The sequence below is a fragment of the Aquarana catesbeiana genome, linkage group LG05 (genome assembly GCF_042186555.1).
Source record: "Aquarana catesbeiana isolate 2022-GZ linkage group LG05, ASM4218655v1, whole genome shotgun sequence".
NCBI lineage: Eukaryota > Metazoa > Chordata > Amphibia > Anura > Ranidae > Aquarana > Aquarana catesbeiana.
In genome coordinates, this window is record NC_133328.1 from 222,174,896 (window position 1) to 222,196,906 (window position 22,011).

Genomic DNA, 22,011 nt, shown 5'->3' on the forward strand with positions numbered 1-22,011 from the left:
ACCGCTCTGAGTGCAGGCAAGGATAGGGAGCTCGTCTTAGCTCCAAGCTGCAGCATTGTCAAAGCAAAAGATTCATAAGCCACACATCATGAAGCAGACCCATGTGCATGAAGTGAGATGAATTGCAGCCTCAGTCCAGACTCCAGCCAGGCCACGTCTCCAACACATTTCACTCTGCCCCTCGGAGCTTAAGCATGAGCATCACCCCCATGCTTAAGCTGCAAGGAGCAGAGTGAAACACATTGGGGGTATGGGCTGGCTGAAGTCTGGGCTGAGGCTGCCATTCATCTCACTTCATGCACATGGGTCTGCTTCATGATGTGTCGCTTATGGATCTTCTCCATTAACATTGCTAAAGTAAAACCAAGCCATTTACATTGTGTGAAGTCACATTGGCATCTACTAGGACTGGTGATGAGGATGATTCGAACAATCAGGCAGAGCGCATACGGGGATATATTTGTAATGTGTAATTTATGCAGACTAAGATAAAAAATATTATCTTACATAAAAAGGGACAATTATTTTAAGCTCTTGTGATTATACATGACCTTGCATAAATAACTGGTTTCTTATAATAGTGTTTTGTAAGTAAATTACAGTTGAATTCCTAAAATAAATAACAGTAGCAGTGACCATTCATTAATGAAAGAAGAATAAAGCATTAGAAAGGTAGCATTGAGTCATTTAATAACTCTGAAACAGTGGGAGTAGAACGGATATTATGATTTCAGGTAGCTATTTATATACCTTTGTGCAGTGACCAGGAACTGAAGAATATCATCATCTCCAGACAGGTGACTGGTATCAAAAATCACGCTGAAGTTATACTGTTGGAAACAAAACAAAACAGATTTTCAATGAGTACCACTATAGTTGTTATTATTATTATTATTATTATTATTATTATTATTAATAATAATAAACTTTGAACAAATTCACATATTTTACATATGTGATGGTTACTGAGCTAAAGTCTTAACTTCAAGTTATCATTTTCAGTATGGAGCAGGTTTTTAAGAATTCTAACTATACTTAGTAATCTTGCATTCTGTTTTATGTTGGCCATACACCAAATGGTAAACAATCAATCATAGATTTTCTCATTTTAAATGATCACTTGAAAACAGTTGATTAAGAATGATCATTTAGCACAATAAAAAAAGACCGGTTTGGTTAAATTGCATTAGCTTTCAGATCCCGATCCTTTAATTCAAGCAATTGTTATAGTGAACAATCATATTTATATTATATATACAGTAGGGAAAATAATTATTTTATCCCCTGCAGATTTTGTGAGTTTGCCCACTTACAAAGAAATGAATAGTCTATAATTTTTATCATAGGTGTATTTTGAATGATAGAGACAGATTATCAACCAAAAATCCAGAAAAAAAAACACATGATACAAATGTTATAAGTTGAGTTGCGGTTTAGTGAGTAAAATAAGTATTTGATCCCCAAGCAAAACATTACTTAGTACTTGGTGGAGAAACCCTTGTTGTTAAGCACAGGGGTAAGATCTTTCTTGTAGTTTGTTACCAGGTTTGTACACATCTCATAAGGAAGTTTGGTCCACTCTTCTTTACAGATCTTCTCTAAATCCTTAAGGTTTCTTGGCTGTCTATTGGCAACTGAAAGTCACTTCCTCAATACATTTTCTATAGGATTAAGGTCTAAAGTCTGGCTATGCCACTCCATGACCTTAATGTACTTCTTCTTGAGCCGCTCCTTTGTTGCCTTAGCAGTATGTTTTGGGTCATTGTCATGCAGACCCATCCACAACCCATCTTCAGTGTTCTGGCTAAGGGAAGAAGGTTCTCATCCAAGATTTTACAAAGCATGGCCCTGTCCATTGGCCCTCAATGCGGCAAAGTAAGCCTGTACCTTTAATAGAGAAACAGCCCAAAAGCATAATGTTTCCACCTCCGTGCTTTACGGTAGGGATGTGTTCTTAGTGTCATAGTCAGCATTTTTCTTCCTCCAAACACAAGTTGGTTAATGCCAAAGAGCACAATTTTGGTCTCATCTGACCACAGCATTTTCTCTCAGTCCTTCTCTGAATCATCTAGATGTTTATTGGCAACTTCAAACGTGCCTATACATGTGCCTTCTTGAGGAGGAGGACCTTGCCGGCACTCTAGGATTTCAATTCATGGCGGCATATTGTGTTACCAATGGTTTTTTGGTGACTGTGGTCCCAGCTGCCTTGAAATCATTCACAAGCTCCTCCCGTGTAGTTCTGGGCTGATCCCTCACTTTTCTCATTATCATCCTTACCCCATGAGGCAAAATCCTGCATGGAGCTCCAGACCAAGGGCGATTGATGGTTATTTTGTATTTCTTTCATTTGCGAATAATCGCTCAAACAGTTGTCTCCTTCTCACCAAGCTTCTTGCTGATGGTCTTGTAGCCCATTCCAGCCTTGTGCAGATTTACAATCTTGTCCCCGATGTCCTTTGACTTCTCTTTGGTTTTGCCCATGATAGTGAGGTTTGAATGGAAGAAAGATTCTGTGGACAGGTGTCTTTTATACACATAACGAGTTGTTGTTAGACGCACCTTCTTAAATTGACAGGACTAATCTGTGTACCACATGAGCACATACTGTAGCCAGTCTGTGGGAGCCAGAATTATTGTTGGTTGGTAGGGGATCAAATACTTGTTTTACTCACTGAACTGCAACTCCATTTATAGCAATTGTATCATGTGTTTTTTTCTGGATTTTTGGTTGATATTCTGTCTCTATCATTTAAAATAAACCTATGATAAAGATTATAGACCCTTCATTTCTTTTAAGTGGGCAAACTTACAAAATCTGCAGGGGATGCTACATGAGATGTTAAGTCAAGTTATGGACCTAGGATCCATACATTGGAAGATTGCTGCCATGTGAACCTAGACATAAAACACAAAGCCAAACAATAATACAAAGTCCATTCCAGAGGGTTAACAACACAGGACTGACACCTAAATTTGCAAGGTCCACATTTACACATATATTTATGCTTTCCAAAATATAATTTTATGGTAAATTTATATGCGCTGTTTTGAAATTTGAAAGCGCTGGGTAAACTGTCACTATATAAATCCTGTATAATAATATATGAATAATAATACTTGGATAATGCTAGCATAAGAAGAGGCTTGCGTGACATGTGAAATGTGAAATTTAGATTTTTATCTTAACTTAAAATTTTGATTTTGGAATTTCACATATTTAATTATTTCTACCTCTGCGAGCCAGGGTAATCTTCCATGTCATACAGGAGTTAAAACAGCACAGAAAAATATTTAACGCACAGGAGGCACCGTATGTCTTACATGTAATCGCTAGCATGTTAAACTCTTTGCTGGTACATTCCACTTTTATTTTTATGGGCAAAAACGTGTGTTTACATTCTTGTACTGAATCAGGAATGCTCATATGTAATTTTTTCTGGCCTTTACAGTAATAAATCATTAAATGGAAATACTGTGAAATGTACCATTTATATCTGCTGTCAGTACTACACATAAAATAATTTAATAATGTGACAGTGCTTTAATGCTGGCATACAGTAATTTTCTAGCAATTATAACCACTTTGAAGCAGGTTTCAATTTTAGAACTGTCCAAAAGGATTAAAACAACCTACAACCACTATTTTAACTGTTCATGTTAAGTTGCCTGAATTTGCCAGAACATGTTATGCTTATGGCTAGCATAATATTTTCCCCGATTCCAACCTAAACTGATAGTGGTTGATTTACTAAAGTAGTGAATATTCAAATAGTGATGTTAATAAAGTTATGCCTTTTGTAAAGTGGAAGTCAGGTCAAAACCTAACTAAGCTTAAACCTACTCCCACTCTAATGCCCTGTACACACGGTCGGACATTGATCGGACATTCCGACAACAAAATCCATGGATTTTTTCCGACGGATGTTGGCTCAAACTTGTCTTGCATACGCACGGTCACACAAAGATGTCGGAAAATCCGATCGTTCTGAACGCGGTGATGTAAAACACGTACGTTGGGACTATGAACGGGGCCGTAGCCAATAGCTTTCATCTCTTAATTTATTCTGAGCATGCGTGGCACTTTGTGCGTCGGATTTGTGTACACACGATTGGAATTTCTGACAACGGATTTTGTTGTCGGAAAATTTTTAGCAAGCTCTCAAACGTTGTGTGTCGGAAATTCCTATGGAAAATGTGTGATGGAGCCTACACACGGTCGGAATTTCCGACAACAAGGTCCTATCACACATTTTCCATCGGAAAATCCGACCGTGTGTACACGGACTATGGAGTTTACTGAAGTTACGAAAATATGACAGAATGAAAATTCTGAAGTGATGTAATGTGTTGTAGTATATTTGTATTGTATTTTCAAATGACAACTGTATCAATTAAACAAAAATCGTACGATCTGGTATCGTACAAATTTTTTTCTTGCTTGTCCCATCGGATAATATCGGATGAACTGTCATGATCGGCTCTCAAAAGCTGTGTACTATCAGATTATCGTATGATCACTTCGAAGGCAGTATTTTTCGTACAATTTTCTGATCGTGTGTACAGGTCATAAGGGGGCTTCAGTCCAATCACATGATTGGCTCCCAGTGCCAGCTTCAAGGGAGAGGAGGAACAGTGGACAGCCGATGGCCCATAGTAACTTATCTTTATGAAGAGCCTGATAAACAGCAAACATCAATCATCTTCAACTGGTCTTGTAGGGCTCTTGACTGATTACTGACACTCATGACACTCACTCCTTTTCAGCTTCTAATAGGTGGCAGCCAGTGAATTGCAATTCCCAGTTTTGCATTACAGCGAGTGTGGTGTCAGATTGTAATGTGCAACCAATTAGGGAGTCCTAAAAATGCATGTGACACAGTTAGTGTACAGAACGCCTCCAGAATTGTCATTTTCTGCTTGTGTGATGGCTCACGGATTTTCCAAGAAGTCTGCACTAAGATATAGGTAAAATTGTAGGCATCCTCGGGGGCGTGTCCGGATGTGAGCAGCGGCGGACGTGTCTGAGAGGATCTCCGGGTATCCTGAATTCAATCCTTCGCCATCCTCACATCTAACTGCCAAAAACAGACCAGCCAACCTGCCAATCTGTTACTCTCCTTCCCCTGCTGAGCCCTGAGTGGATCTTGAGTGGGGATTCTGCCGTGGTCGTCCGGGAGGCCGCCATCTTGCTGACCTGTACCAGGCCGGAGAGTGCTGATCCCAGCCTGGGGTAACAGACTGCCATCTGTCCTTAAAACAGTGTTCTATCCTTCCTCCTGCCTGCCCTCCACCTGCCTGGTGTGGTCTGATTGCCTGCTGTGCCACTGGGAACGCTCGCGGCGGCCGCGGCACTGTTTCCTGAGCGGCTACCCCGCAGAAGTACGCCGCGGCCGGCCCGGCCTCAAATCAAGAGTGCGGCTCTTGCTGCCCCCACCTGCCTCACCATCCATCCATCTCCCTGTGGTGGCCTGGTGTGCTGACCGGTGGGGACTGCCTATGTGGGCCAGTGTAGGTGCCCAGGGGCCTGGTGTCTTTGCCATCCTTCTGCCTGGGTCCCTCCTGCTTTGGGCCTTTCCTGATCTCACTCCCAGCTTTCCACCCTTACTGGACTGCCTCTGCTCAGGGGATTGCTGTGAAGAGGGGGGCTGCAGGGAATTGCTGTCTGCCTGCCTGGACTGTGCTCTCCCTGGCTCATTACCCACTGCTCCATTGGGCCGACCGCGGCTGCCTCCTGGTCACTGATCTGGGCACGAGCTGCTCCTCTGTTGGGGCCCCCTTTAGTGACTCATCAGATGTCCCCCCCCTCCAGAAAGGGGAAGAAGAACTCCGGGGCCGCTGGGATCGGCTCATCGCCCCGGCAGCCACAACTCTCTTCGCCTCAGTCAGACCCCATACTGATTGGACGACTCCGGGCCTTATTAGCTGAAATGGAGATGGGCCCCGGGGAGGTTCCAGCGACAGAGGAGTCGGCCCCGCTGTCGCAAGATAGTACAGCCACGATCCTCGCTGCGATCGAGCGGAGTAGGACCTCACTGCTTGTGCGCATCGACCATCTTGCTGAGGAGTGCAATTTTATCAGGAATAACCTTGACAAAATAAGAGGGAGAATGACTGAAACTGAGACCAGAGTATCCGCCACCGAAGATCTTACCGCCACGCATGCCTCCTCCATTGCTGAGTTGCAGCGCACGGTACAGTCCCTTGTCGCAAAATCAGATGACGCCGAAAACCGACTCAGACGCAATAATGTCAGGGTCCTGGGGCTACCTAAGAAAGAGGACGGGGACCACCCGGCTGAATTTGCGGAAGAGTTCTTTAAAAACCTCCTGAGCCTCACAGACGTCCCTCCTACCTACGTGGTTGAAAGGGCCCATCGGGTGCCCACCGGCCGCGCCATCCCGGGGAACCTCCCCCGACCTTTTCTGGTCCGCTTCCTCAATTATCGGGACAGGGACAAGATCCTCTCTGAAGCCCGCAAACATCCCACACTCAGTTATGGTAACACCTCCGTTCATCTTTTCCCCGACTTTTCAGCCGATTTGCAGCGGAAGAGGAAAACCTTCAACGATGTTCGTAGACGGCTCAGGGATAAGAACATAAAATATAGCATGCTTTACCCCAGCCGCCTGCGAGTCCAACATGCTGGAGCAATCCGGTTCTTTGATAACCCAGCAGATGCTGACGACTGGCTGACCACCTTGCATTGACGACCTGATCCCATGAGGATATCAGATGCACGGATTTCCCACGTCCTTGCCCGTTACATCCTACTAAAACTTCCTGTAAGTACCGGAGCCACCTCAAAAGTACCTCGACGAGTGATCCACATTGAACCCCCATGATTGGGTAGGTTCACAAGAAGCCAGAGACCTGGTGCTCTCCATCTAACTAGAGAAATTGTCACCAGGCCCCTCTTGCCGTGACAGGATACACATCCCCCCAATCTCGCCTCCGAGGCTTCTGTTCGGTGCTGCGGAGGACTGTAGTGTGGCCTAGTTCACAGGTTACCGCTTTACAAAGTTGAGTTCAGTTTTGGGTATAGACTGGCTCCCGGCCCATCCCCAGTGTTTTTTGGGGGGTCCAGGTACCGGTAGGAAAGCACACAGTGCTTGGGAAGTTGTATTGTTTTCTATGGTTTCTATGTGTTATGTGCGGTTGGCTCTTGCTCTAAAAACACACATCAAGTGGGTCTCAGATGGGACTCGTTCACCCTGAAGTTAGCAATTCTCCCCTGGGATCATGACATCACGTGATCAGGGAACAATGTTGGTGATATCCTGGAATGTCAGAGGCCTCAACTCCAACTTTAAAAGGGCACTGATGTTCCAGTATGTCAAGGCGCACAACCTGCAGGTACTGATCCTACAGGAGACCCACTTGATGGGTGGCAAACTGATGGCCTTGAAAAAGCCCTGGGTTCATAAAACTTTCCATGCCACGTATTCCTCATATGCCAGGGGGGGTCTCAATACTGTTAAATACATCCTACCCATGTAAAGTTGAGGCGGTCCATACAGACCCCCATGGCAAATTTGTAATTGTGGTATTGACGGCCTGGCAACAAAGGTATATTATAGTAGGTGTTTATATCCCACCACCTTTCAAACCGGAAGTGCTGTACACTATTTTGGAGAGGATTACCCCGTATTGTCCAGCTAAATTGTTAATCCTAGGAGACTTCAACAACACCCTCTCCCCTGATCTTGACAGGCCCACACCATCACAGTCCTCTACGGGGGACCTGCTGGGGTGGACACACTCGGCAGGGGTTACTGAGGTGTGGAGGTGGTTACATCCCCAGACTAAAGCTTACTCATGTTTTTCTACCTCATATAAAACCTCCTCCAGAATTGATTATGCGTTCGCAAATCAACTTATGTTAACTGACATAGTGGAGGCAACCTATCTATCTAGTGGACTTTCTGATCACTCCCCCCTCAAGATCACTATGATGACCCGAGAAAAACGCAGTGGCTCCATGTGGCGCCTTGGGGCCCACTGGATCTCCCATGACGAGATATCAGAGCAGACCCCACAAACATTACGTGAATTTTGGGAACATAACGCGGGGTCATCCTCTCCTCCCACAGTCTGGGATGCCTTCAAGGCGTTTACTAGAGGACACTATATGTCAGCAATTAAGGCGGTGAAGGTAAATCAACAAGCAAGCACAACACGGTTGGAGGGGGAGATTGAAGAGGCATCAGCCACTTACGGGTCTGACCCCACGATCTCCAATTTCGATAGACTGCAGTCCACAAAAAGAGATCTCCAACTCCATCTCACTGAGATCACACGTTTAGAGTTATTCCACACCAAACAGAGATTCTTTGAGCAGGGTGATAGAAATGGTAGACTGCTAGCAATGATGTCTCATCACGACACCCCTATGACTCTGATCCCCGAATTGGTCTCTCCTACAGGTGAATCTATTACATCCCAAAAGGGTATCCTGAAGGAGTTTCAGACCTTCTATCAGACACTATACAGTACCACGCTCCCTCAGGATATGACTCCTGGCGAGATTGGCACCTCTCCTGGACCCCCTGGCCCTGGGGTGGCTCTCAGACGAGGAGAGGTCACATCTGGTCAGGCCTATCACTGCAGAGGAAGTACATGCTATTATTAACTCATTGGCAACTGGGAAGGCCCCGGGCCCTGATGGTCTACCCGTCGAATTCTACCGGTCTCATGCGGACCTCCTAGCCCCCCTGTTGGCAGACCTGTATACCCAATGTCTGAGGGAGGGAGCGCTCCCACCCTCCATGGCAGATGCGCACGTTATTCTAATCCTTAAGCCCAATAAAGATCCCAAACAGTGCGCCTCATACAGGCCCATAGCACTTCTCAACATTGACTTCAAAATCTTATCTAAATTAATTACTGTTAGACTCAACCCACTTCTGCCCTCCATTATAGACACAGACCAGACTGGATTCATGGCCAATAAATCAACGGATATTAACCTTCGCAGACTATTCACCAACTTGCATGCCATACATGATAACGTGGGCACTAGAACGGTTGCCTCCTTCGATATCGAAAAGGCATTCGATTCGATCGAATGGCCATTTCTCTGGGAAACTCTGCGGAGGATGGGATTTCCGTTGGTTTTTATTGGGTGGCTGCAAACTATATACAAATCCCCGAGGGCGGCCATCAGACTGGGGGGTGACATCTCTCCCCCCTTCCCACTGTCCAGGGGTACCAGGCAGGGCTGCCCTCTCTCTCCAGCACTGTTCGTAATAGCTATGGAACCGGTGGCGGAGGCACTGCGGGTCTCGCGCCACATAAAAGGACTAAAAATAGCGTGGCTGGAGGAGAGGGTAGCTCTGTACGTGGATGACCTCCTACTCTTTCTGAACGACGCGGACTCCTCCCTTAGAGGGGCGCGGCAAGTATTGACGGAATTCTCCAAAATAACAGGATTACGGGTGAACTGGACAAAATCCCAGTTACTAGCTATTGACCCTGAGGCAAAAAGACTAGCCCCGCCAGATCTCCAACTGCAATGGGTAGACGAAATGGTGTACTTGGGGGTGCGCGTCTCGAGAGACGCATCCAGCTTTATCCCCCTTAACCTAGACCCGGTGGTCCAAGAAGTCAAAGCTAAACTAAAAGCCTGGGAGAACCTTCCTCTATCCTTATTAGGCCGCATTAACTTAATTAAAATGAAAATCATACCTAAATTTACATACCTATTCCGTAATTCCCCACAATGGATACCTTGCTCATTTTTTACGAAATTGAACCGAATGTTCTCCTCCTTCCGCTGGGGCTCAAACCCCCCTAGATTTAAACTGTCCACACTGATGCGTCCAGTGTCGCAAGGGGGGTTGGCGTTTCCAGACTGCCAGAAATATTTTCTGGCAGCTCAGCTGGTCACGGCAGTTTGGTGGCTAGTGCCGGACGCGTCCAACCCCGCGGCAGTTCTGGAGGCTGCGGTGGTCCGATCTGTGGAGGCCCTAACACATTTACCCCTTCGAGGTCCCAAGGCTCCATATGACTTGCCACCTCCATGCACACGACTCTAAGGGCCTGGAGGGCAGGACTGGGACTTGCGAAGTTCCCACGGAATGCAGTATCCCCACACGCCCCCCTATGGAACAACCCGATCTTACCCCATCTTTACTCACTACCAGACCCCAAAATATGGGCCAAATGTGGCATTAAACTGATATCTGACCTCACCACCGGCACGGCAATACACCCCTTCAATCATCTAGTGTGCCACAATAATGTTCCCCCCTCGCATTTATTTCGCTATATGCAACTGTCTCATGCGTTTAAAGCCCAAATATTACCCAATGACACGCAAATAGTGCAATTCGATCTGGAGAGGGTCACAAGATATGAATGCACCAGGAAACCGACTTCGGTCCTCTATGCACATCTCCTTAGAGTTTCCTATCCAGATCTGTGAAAGCTCCGTCAGCGATGGACACAAGACATCCCGGGACTGGACTCCGAGGATTGGGGGGACATGTGGGACTTCCCCTTCAAAATCCTGGTCTCACTTTGTGACCGCCTCATACAATACAAAATACTACACCGGGCATATATTACCCCCTATAGAATGCATAAAATGAGAACCTCCCTGTCCTCGGAGTGTTGGAGGTGTACTGGGGATCCGGGCGACTTTATACACATCTTCTGGTCCTGCCCAGCAATTCAAAACTACTGGTCACAAGTAATATCTGTAATAAAAGAAGTGGTGGGAATAGATATAGCCCCAACCCCGCAGATATGCCTTCTAGGCTTAGTAGAAGCATTAGTCCCCAAGATAGCGGAGAGGACTCTGATAGGACTCCTGATTTTCTATGCCAGAAAAATGATCACTCTCTGCTGGAAAAAACGTGCCCCGCCGTCAATATTGCTATGGAAAACACATGTCAATAAAGTACTACCACTTTATAAGGAAACCTACCAAAATAGAGGATGCCCCAAAAAATACCGTAGAGTGTGGGCCAAATGGCTGGCGGAGGCCTCCACGGCAACCGCAGACTGATTGAGCATGTACATAATACCACTCTATGGGTGGATGTGATTTTGATACTTTGGGTGACACTTTTGTATTGTAATCTCTGATATGGGTTTATTTGATATCTATTGTCCCTTGGGTCTCGAATAAATGATCTGATCCTTAGATATTTCAATTGAGCAGGAGCCAATACAGCACTAGGTTGTTTGTTGTTCTTTTCTTATAGACGTGCTACAGCTGTATGTCACTAATGATGGAAACAGCCCAGTTGCCGGCTGGCACTGGCCCCTGCATGGGTCTAGTCCCAATGTTGTAGCAGGTTTACTGTTGTTTTCTGTTTGTATGTCTTATACTCAATAAAAAGATTTTCAAAAAAAAAATTACAAAAAATTGTAGGCATCCTCTGCAACAGGATTTTCATTTTTGGCGAGATACTCCCAAAGCCTTCAGCTTTTCTCATCAGAACACTAACGGTATACCAAGTGATTACAATAAACCCTTGCAATGTACAGCCTACTGTAAACCCTGGCTATCAGGCAGTGCTGTGGGGTTCAGTGCAAAGTTACAAGTATGTGTTAACTCTGTGCCATTTTCAAGAGGTACACTATGCCAATAGAAGCAATGTGTTTTCTCCTACCCATGTTAAAGTTCACGTTAGAGGCACTGGCAAAACACCAGGTTTTAGTACCCAGAGCTGTTTAAGAGCTGCTGACAACCGTGCTAAAGGGACACCAACATGCACTAGCAGAGTGTAAAGTTTTAGTTTAGTAAGCACAAAAAAAAAGCTGTAATGCACATAACAAAACTATTTAAACAACTTAACTAAGTTTAGGAGCCTGAATGCTATTTGTTCAGTGTAGACCGAGCAGTATAATATGGACTTGGACTGGAATGAGAGGCAGACACACAGCTCATGATGTCTCATCAAGTCCTGTTCACTCTTTCTGTTGGCCTCTCCATCCATCCCTACCATCAGACCGCTTGCTGTATCCTGGCAGCTAGGGACACATTTCAGGGTTGTACCCCTTAATCAGCCTGGTAACTTGTTGGGCTTATTTCCTACTTAACACATCACCAATTAACATACAATTACCCTTATTATGTTTTTACTTTTTACAGGCATGCATATAGCGCTGGCAATTTATGCAGCACTTTATATACTACACATCAGTCCCTACCTCCATGAATCAGCAACCTATTCTTATCTCACGTGCATACATGCATGCACACACATACTTGGACCAATATGGATAGGAGCCACATAACCTACCAGCTTCTCTCTTGAGTAAGGAGGAAACCTGCACAAGCACAGAGAGGATAAGCAAACTCCATGCAGTGTCCTGGCCATGATTTGAACCAAGGATCCTAGTGCTGCAAGGCAAGTGCTACCCAAAAAGCCACTGTGCTGTTCCAGCCACTTTATTGATACCATCAAGAACTTTTTTTCTATATTTCAAATAAAATAGTGATTTGTACTGACTTTTTAGGGCAAACCATTAGTAACAAGACATAAAAAATATCAGAAATAGAATGCTTCCTTATCAAATAAATAGCTGTGAATAGGGTAGTATCTCTGCTAAGGTATGTAGAAAATATGAGATAAAGCACAAGTTCATAATAACACTAATTTAAAAATAATAATTGTAACATTGCTAATAAAAGTCACATAGGTTGGTTCCTTGTACATATTATATATTAAAATGTTAAAAATTGTTTGTTAAAAAGGAAATCTGTAAGCCCAGCAGGCTGATGTAAGGGTACAACCCGGATGGGCCTCCCTAGCAACCATCATACAGCAAGCATCTGAACAAAGAAGTTGGCAAAGTGACCGACAGCAATGAAAGTAAGGGGTGTCGGTTTGAAGACCCCCCAAACTCATGGGGCTGTGACAGCTGACCAGTTTCCAGGCTCCCCTTTTCTCTAGGCAGGTGGGTAGAGTTAGGTTTTTTTGAACTAGCTAATCACCTGTCAGGAAAGGTCAGGTCAGCTGACTTTGTAGGGCAGCTGATCTTTAGGAACACTCTGGTCACATGACCTTTTGTATTCTTCAAGAAGGGGACCCCCCCATATAAGGCAGCTCCTGGGGTCCCACTCTGCCAGTCTCAAGATCTCCTGCTTGTGAGCACCCTGGGCTATAATACCAGAGCAAGTGTTTGTTGTGGAAATAAAGAGCCTTGTCCGTCGCCTGCTGGAGAGTGCGGGGGAAGAAGGAGGAGAAGATTGGATGAAGAGGTGCCTTTCCCTACCTACATCGCCAGAACACTGGGACTCCACTGTAGGCATCGCCGCTTCAGCCACAGCCCCGGCTGCCTCCAGCTCGTCCACCGGCAGCTCCGCCGCCCTCAGCTTTACAGCCACATCCGCCATCCATGCGGCGCCATCCGTCGCAGAAGACATCCAGCTGAAGGAACCTGAAATGCCTGTCCCATGGAGGAATGAAGAATCACGGGCTGGCAGAACAGGAAGTGACCCCCTGGATGAAGCACTGGAAGAGGAAGCCGCATCAGTCAGGTCAGCGGTGGGTGGGTATCCGGCCAAGAGGAGGCGAACCCTGCGTCACCGATACTCCCCCTCACAGCCCAGCCGAGGATCAAGCGTCTCCGCTCTTAGGAGAGAAGACAGCTCTGCAAGAGGGGAAAGAGCGTTCGTTGGAAGGGGCGGAGCAAGCTCAGTCAGTGAAGGAAGATCTGACACGCCTCAGGGAGGGGGTTCAGCCAAGCGGTCTCCATGGCAATGGGACGCTTCAGCTTCTACTTCAGCTCCAGTGTATATTAACCCCTTCAGGGATGTGGCAGCTTCCGACAGCGGATCTCTCAGCTACAGTAGGCAGCAATTAGAAGACCCTACTGTTGCCAACACTCCTCCTCCTTCTGAGGCACAGCAGATACCTGTTGTGTGCTGTTGCTCCACATGGTATGCAAGGTAATAATGAGTCATCTCAATTTCATCTTTTGTCTTCTCTGACTGCTTCATTAACTTCTATTGTTGACAGTTTAAAAGCTAATACAGGCAGTCCCCGAGTTACGAACGGTTTAGGGACTGCCTGTTTGTTCTTAAGTCGAATTTAATGTTAGTAGGAAGCGCATGCGCAGAATGGCAGAGGCGTCATTTTCCGACGTTTTTGCAATGTTTTCCAACGTCGTTTTCCGATGTGCCCGCCCACCCCGAGCCGCCGCCTCCCATTCATAAGTAGGAGTCGTTCGCAAGTCAGAGGTTTATAACTCGGGGACCTCCTGTACTGCTGTTTGTTCCCAGCCTGTTTCTAATTCTGCTGCTTCTGTTTGGAATGCATCTTCTTTTCCATCTAGCAGCAATAACATGGATTCTGCACGGGCTACTTGCTGTCCTGCTGGCGCAGCAGTTTTAGCTTTAACAGTTCCCAATGTTAATGTTCCCCAGTTACCTCTTATTAATGACGTAGCTCCAATCATGGCTAATGTTCCAGAAATGTGTGTAAAAAAAGCCATGCTTTGTGAGTTATCTCCGTTGGGTTATCACCTATCTTCTAATATTAAGGAAAAAATTATTTGGAGTGATTTTGTTGACATATTGTCTCTTCTTCCATCTTCTAAAGAATTTTTACTCGGGTGCATAAAAAAGATTACAAAAACTAAGAAGACAGACGCAGACCTGTAGCTAGGAATTTTAACAACTGGTTACAGGCATATTGTATTTATTGCAGTATTATTTGTGAAGAATATCCTGAGAAAAGTGTTGGTTTATTCCAACATTTAGACCTTGTTTTGGAGGCCTACAAAAATTTTGGGGGGTATCCTGGTTTGCCTATGATGAGTCGTTTAGACAGAAACTGCCTACCCCAGCTTAAAATGGGGTTGCATTAGAGGTTAAGGTTAAGCCATAGACATTGGTCTATGGCTTAACCCTGGGGGACCCCACTACCCACCCCTGACCATTCCGAGTACTCCCTGTTTATCACCACCCTCTGAACTCCCCCTTGTAGCCAGTTTTCAATCCATGTACTCACCCTATGGTCCATGCCAACGGACCCTATTCAGATCCAGATACACCACGTCTACAGGCCTTCCTTTATCTAAATGGCAACTCACCTCCTCATAGAAGGTTAATAGATTGGTTTGGCAAGAACGATTCTTCATGAATCCATGCTGATTACTACTAATGATACCGTTCTCATTACTAAAATCTTGTATATAGTCCCTTATCATCTCCTCCAAGAGTTTACATACTATTGATGTTAGGCTAACTGGTCTGTAATTCCCAGGGATGTATTTTGGGACCTTTTTAAATATTGGTGCTACATTGGCTTTTCTCCAATCAACTGGTACCATTCCAGTCAGTAGACTGTCAGTAAAAATTAGGAACAATGGTCTGGCAATTACTTGACTGAGTTCCTTAAGTACCCTCGGGTGCAAGCCATCTGGTCCCGGCGATTTATTAATGTTAAGTTTCCCAAGTCTAATTTTATATTTGTCCTCTGTCAACCATGGAGGTGCTTCCTGTGATGTGTCATGAGGTTAAACACTGCAGTTTTGGTTACTGAAGCCCCCTGATTCCCTCGTGAAGATTGAGGAGAAGAATAAATTCAATACCTTTGCCATCTCCCCATCCTTTTGTAAACAGATGTCCTTCCTCATTCTTTATGGGGCCAATATGGTCTGTCCTCCCTTTTTTACTGTTTACTGTCTTTCATGTTCTTAGCTGTCCTTATTGCACCGTTACATTTCTTGTTGCATTCTTTATAAAGTCTGAATGCTAATGATGATCCCTCAACCTTGTATTTTTTGAAGGCCTTCTCCTTTGCTTTTATATGCATTTTTACATTGGCGTTAAGCCATCCAGGACTTTTGTTCGCTGTTTTAAATTTATTACCCAATGGGATGCATTGGCTAATGCCCTTATGTAATATGCTCTTAAAGCAAACCCATCTCTCAATAATAACCTGCAAAACATGGTGGAGCTGGCCGCGGTGCGGGGGGAGGGGGGTTGGGCCAGGTTTGTTTTGTAAACAAATCCTAGCTTGTGGGGGACAGATAATATAAAAATGGTTTTGATGTATGGCAACCCGAGCCGTAGTGGCTGGGTTGTTCTTTCACTGGTCTGCTATGAGTAAGATCATTATTATTTAATTATAACAGTGTTATTTATTATTGAATTGTTATGTTTTAAATATATACCAATAATAAAAGGCCATGGCTATTTTACCCCCACCATTTAGTTCTTATCTTTATTCTGTGCTCCATTTGCTGTCTACAGTCCCATGAAAGTAAGGGGTGTCGATTTTAAGACCCCCCAAACTCATGGGGTTGTGACAGCTGAGCAGTTTCCAGGCTCCCCTTTTCTCTAGGCAGGTGGGTGGATTTAGATTTTTTTTTAATCAACTAATCGATTACCTGTCAGCAAAGGTCAAATAGGGTCAGCCTACTTGTTCAGGTCAGCTGACTTTGTAGGTCAGCTGATCTTTAGGAACATTCTGAAAGGTCAGGTCACATGACCTTTTGGAGTCTTTTAGCAGGGGTCCCCCCCCTATATAAGGCAGCCCCTGGGGTCCCACTCTGCCAGTCTCAAGATCTCCTGCTTGTGAGCTCCCCTCCCTCCCTCCCTGTCGCGGCCTATTATGTGGTTTGGTCACCTTTCATTTGCTAGAAAGGGGGACAGTTAATATAAAAATGGTTTTGATGTATGGCAACCCAAGCCGTAGTGGCTGGGTTGTTCTTTCACTGGTCTGTTATGAGTTAGATTATTATTATTTGATTATAACAGCGTTATTTATTATTAAATTGTGTTGTGTGGCCATTTTACCTCCACTATTTAGTTCTTGTCTTTATTCTGTGCTCCATTTGCTGCAGTCCCATGGTAATAGTAAATAGGATAGTCACCAAGAGTTATTGGAAGTGGTTTGTTTGCCTCTCATCCCAAATGGAGTCCATATCGTTATGTGTTGGCCACACTGAGAGACCGGCAACCAGGCTTCAACTGTCAGATAATCTGTTTAAATGGTTTTTGAACGCATTACCACTTACCAAACTAAAACTCTGCACTATGCTAGTGCATGGTGCTGCCCCCTTATAACAAGGCTTATAACAGATAATTTGTTTTGGGCAACACAGGACTTATGCTCATTTGTATCTTCTTTTGGACTTTTGTGATACTTTTATTTGATTGCACTTAATTTTAGTTGATCTATTGAATCTAAATTTTAGTTTGATCTATTTCCATGCCTTGATTTTACTTTATTTTTGAAGTGGTTGCAAACCCTTACATATACTCAAGTGACTGGCCTCAGGCGATATACAGAGATCAAACAAATCCTCCTACATATGTTATACCTGTTTACCTGCAGTCTCCTATTCTCTACATTTGTTCAAAGCACAGAATTTATAACGCTTGTCTAAACTGTCAGAAAAAAAGGGGGCGGAGAGTTAAGGTCAGTGATGTATTCTACCAATGTCACAGAGGTGGGCTGATGATGTCACAACCTCTGATTCAGCCAATCAGAATAAGCTTTGTATTCGTTGCTAAAATGCATCGCTTTCTCTAAATGGCTGAGTACCGCTGTGATAGACTACTGTGTTCTGGGTATAAGACAAGAAGGTCTCGGCTCGAACCTGAAACATAGTGTTGTATGCTGTGTGTATACAAGAAAGATAGTCGCGCTAATATAGCAACAATCTTAAATTAATAAGTGCATAAAAAACCAATGTACAAAATAGAACTGTGTCAATCAGTGAATAAATAATGATGGACTATGCCTATCCATATCAGTGAGAAAAAGCAATTGAAAAAAGTCCACATAAAAACTTCATATAGTGCAAGAAAAATATATATACAAGTGAAACAATGTGTGTGTAGTTCACATATGATGAACGCTGAGTTCACTTCCAAAAATGTAAAAAGAAAGGGAAAGGAGAATCTGAAGACGAAAGCTACAAGTTGATTCCACCGCCACCGAGGGAACGAAGGATAGGCCTCTCCTTAGGACATACACCAAAGATGATGGAGACCCTTACCAGATATGGTGGACCTCCTGTCAGTAGTGAGGTCATTATCGCCTGCAGATATAACCCTCTGCGGGGTCTCAGCATTCATTATATGTGAACTACACACACATTGTTTCACTTATATATATATATATATATATATATATATATATATATATATATATATATATATATATTTTTTTTTTTTTTTTTTGGACTTTTTTCAATTGCTTTTTCTCACTGGTATGGATAGGCATAGTCAATCATTATTTATTCACTGATTCATTGCTATTTTGTACATTTGTTTTTTATGCACTTATTAATCTAAGATTGTTGCTATATTAGCACAGCTCTCTTTTTTGTATACACTTGTTTTTGCATGAATATTGCATGTTTTTTTTGGATGGCAGCTTTTTCATCACAGGAGTATATCTTATCATTATTTACTATTAGCGCGGTATATGCCTTTTTTATTGAACTATATGCTGTATCTAGCCTTAGCTACATACAGTTTATACCACACATCCAGCAGCCTCACATGTTAGTTTGGGCCAAGCTGTATAGTAAATTAAAAGATGAAGTTCAGACAGCTCCATTCTCCCAAGTTCAAAGAGGTTTTGATGTGTTACTTTTTTTAAAAGGCAATTTTTATGTTTGACAACCACGCTGCTCACAAATGTGCTGCCACGCCCCTTGCCAAATTAAAAGTTGTTCATCAATTCCCTTTACTTGAGCGCTGTTATGCTCATGTTATAATAGAAGCTCTTTCATCTTTAAACAGTTCTAACTGACGAGATTCCCCCTGTTCAAATAAATTTAAATATATAATAGTTTTAGTTCGTTTACAGATATCCAAAGATTTTTACAAAAAAAAATGTCCTGTCTGCTTCCAGCGCCTACATTCGTCATTCACTCCATTCATTTCTATGGCTGGGTTCATGCACATGGTGACCACTGCCATTCAGATAAGTATGGCCCCAACCATAGGAATAAATCATAAATAAATATAGATGCAGAGGATATTTTTTGAGCAAAGGCTCAGAGGTTTGGGGTAGGGCTGCACAGTGAAGTTCTCAGGAGCATAGCTGAAGGTATTTAGTTATATGGTTTCCCCTGAGGGTAAGGGAGTGGGGGGTAAATGTCCTTTAAAATTTAGCACAGGGGAAAAATTGTTCAACTGCAAAAGAACATTGTCTAAAATGACTGGTAAGTTTTCTTTAATCCTTTTCTGTGTGATGACTGAAAACATTCATGGTAAACTTTCATTCAATGTCACGTTGAAAACAAACGCAAGACATCAAGCACAGTGCAGAGACCTTTTTGTGAACCCCGTAGGAAACTGGAAAAAATAATGAATTCTACAGCTGCTCTATCCTCCTCCCACATAATAGGCAAATTATAAAAGAAACTATGATTTCCATGTGTTTTGATGAATTGCTCATTTTTCTGTGTAATGTAAGGTTCGGCCTTGAGTTTTCATGCGCCATTAATTAAATTAATCATAATACAACACACTGTTAATGAATCGCTATACTGAGTTATAGTTGTTTTTGTGTAAAGAATATAATATGGATTCAAAATACCAGTGGTATGTGTACACATAAACATCAAATATTATCAAATGGAAAACAGTTGGAATGTACCCAGCTTGCTGAATACTTCTCCATAAGAACATATCTAAAATAAAATGATTTTATGATAGGTGAAGCCTAATTGCACTTTTGTGGTGTTCCTGCTTTTCTGCATTAGAAAGTGTGCAATTAACTCTATCTAAACTACAAAGAAACCATGGAGTATGAGATTTGCATTGGTCATACATTTTCCTAAACAATTTTATTTACATGCAGGATGTTGCACATTGTAAATCTCTGGTTGGTACTAACTAAAACTTAAAACCCAATTAAAGCAACCCTGTTTATTACTGTAATGCAGTGAGGCTGCATATACGGTACAGTAAAAAAAATATGATCTTGCTTCTGTGAATTTTTAAATAATGCTGCAACAAGTGTTAAAATATCCTGCAATAACAACACACTGAAGAGTCAGACTGCTGCTTTCACATGGAAGCAGTGGCCTGGGTCTCCATGGTCCAACACTTACCACCTGCACGCTGCTTCATTCAAAAGCACTTGAGCCACCTGAGCAATTCAGTTGGTTGGAAAAGTTTGCAGGGGGTAGTGTTGAACTCTTGGATACTCAAAATCCAACTCTCCAACATGCTTTGAGCATGTTTGAACCCCTGCTTCAGCACTTTGTATGTAAAAATACATAGAAACAAGAGCATATGCATTACTGTATATGTGGCCCGGTTGTTCTGACAGTAATACATAGTGAGGATTAAACATGTCTTTAAATACATACCACTTAATTGCTGTAAATGAGATTAATTTGTATGATGTTGTTTGGGCTTCCTACATTTATTGAGTGGTGATATTTGAAGTATTCATTTATGCTCAAATACACATAATTGAGCATATACCTTTTCATAGTCATCCAAGAGCAGTATTTAAAAATAGTGGCCTTCATGATCTGTTATAGTCTATAAAGCTGACAATAAGGCCCCTTTCACACTGGGGCGGTAGGGGGCGTCGGCGGTAAAACAGCGCTATTTTTAGCGCTGTTTTACCGCGGTATTCGGTCGCTAGCTAGGGCTTTCACACTGAACAAACAGCGGAGGCTGTTTAGGGGCGGTTTGCAGGCGCTATTTTTAGCGCAATAACGCCTGCAAACCGCCCCAGTGTGAAAGGGGCCTTAGTGTACCTTTTACACAAAATACTGTTCACCTTTCTACTCCCTTATCATAACTAGCATAAATAAAATGATCATAAATAGCATATTGGTCCTTCTTCCCAAAACATGTACTTAGGCTAGTAGATTTAATAGAGCTCTTACATACATGCAGATTTTGACTTTTTGTCAAAGTCAGCAGCTCAGCTATTATCTCCATCTCCAACCCCTCCAACCTGGCTGCTGATACATGTAGAGTGCAGTGACATGTGATTGTCACTGTAAGGCCAGAGGTGGTGTTGACATGCCTGATGTAAGTGGAGGCCCGGCCTCTCCTTCTCTATTCTATATAAGAAGCACACAGCTCAGTTGGGGGAATAACTGGGCCTCAGGGGACATTGGACTGGATTACAGATTTACACACTGGTAACATTTTAGAAGCTGAACATTCATTTATGTGAACAATGGCAAAGGAAATCATTGCTTTGAAAGGTAACTATAATTTGAATTTGTTTATTAGGTATTTAAAGGCTAGGTTCACCTTTAGTAACATGTTTTACTGTGTTACTATTAATCACTCTCTCCTCGCTCAACTCTTCCCCTCCCCCACACCATGTCACATTTTGAAAACAGCGTGGCTGTGCAAGACTAAGTTCTGTCTGCCACCACGGCAGTCAAACTTGTAGTATCAATGAACTTTGAGTGCGTTGATCAGCACACTCATACACTCAATAGTTCATTCACACTGCTATAGCTCAGGAACGGTCTGCTTGTACAGAGGTATGGGCAGAGAGCTCTAGGCATTGCGTCCATGATCCACTGGTCGCAGGGGCAATGCTTTGCAGGTTCCTGTCAACAAAAAAAAATGAATGCACATTTTTTTCCTGTAAAAAGATGTGCATTTATTTTTATTTTTTGGAAAGGTGAACTTAGCCTAAATTTGATTAAATATCTAATTTTGCAACTTTTTCACTACTTGCTTAAAATTTTCATTGTACTTTCCACAATGTTTATATAATTATATATATTAAAATATGCTATTCAAGGAAAATTAAAACCAGCCTACAATAAAAACATTTTTTGAAAGGTCAACCCTTACTAATATGCCTTGTGCACTTAAAGAGGAATTTCAGGTATGGATATTTTATACATGGTTACACTGGTCCAGCCTGGACCAATGTAACTATGTACAGTATATACTATACCTGGCTGATGCCTCTGGAAGCTGACTATCACCAGTGATCTCCACTTGTTCTGGGTCCCGTGCTGAGCTGCTTTCCTGCTGCATTTTGAACACAGGAGGTTGACCACTTGGCATGGACGTCATTCAGAGAATGCTTTGAA

The 22,011-nt window shown here is 43.2% G+C and overlaps 1 protein-coding gene across 2 annotated transcripts in view; it reads right to left on the reverse strand.

The window, feature by feature from the left end:
• The window catches only part of ITGA9 (integrin subunit alpha 9), a 626,511-nt gene that overhangs the window by 103,949 nt on the left and 500,551 nt on the right, over positions 1–22,011 (reverse strand). For both annotated transcript variants that reach the window (XM_073630570.1, XM_073630571.1), the window contains exon 20: positions 751–830. In XM_073630570.1, coding sequence (XP_073486671.1) covers positions 751–830 — 80 coding nt within the window. The remainder of the gene's footprint in view (positions 1–750; positions 831–22,011) is intronic.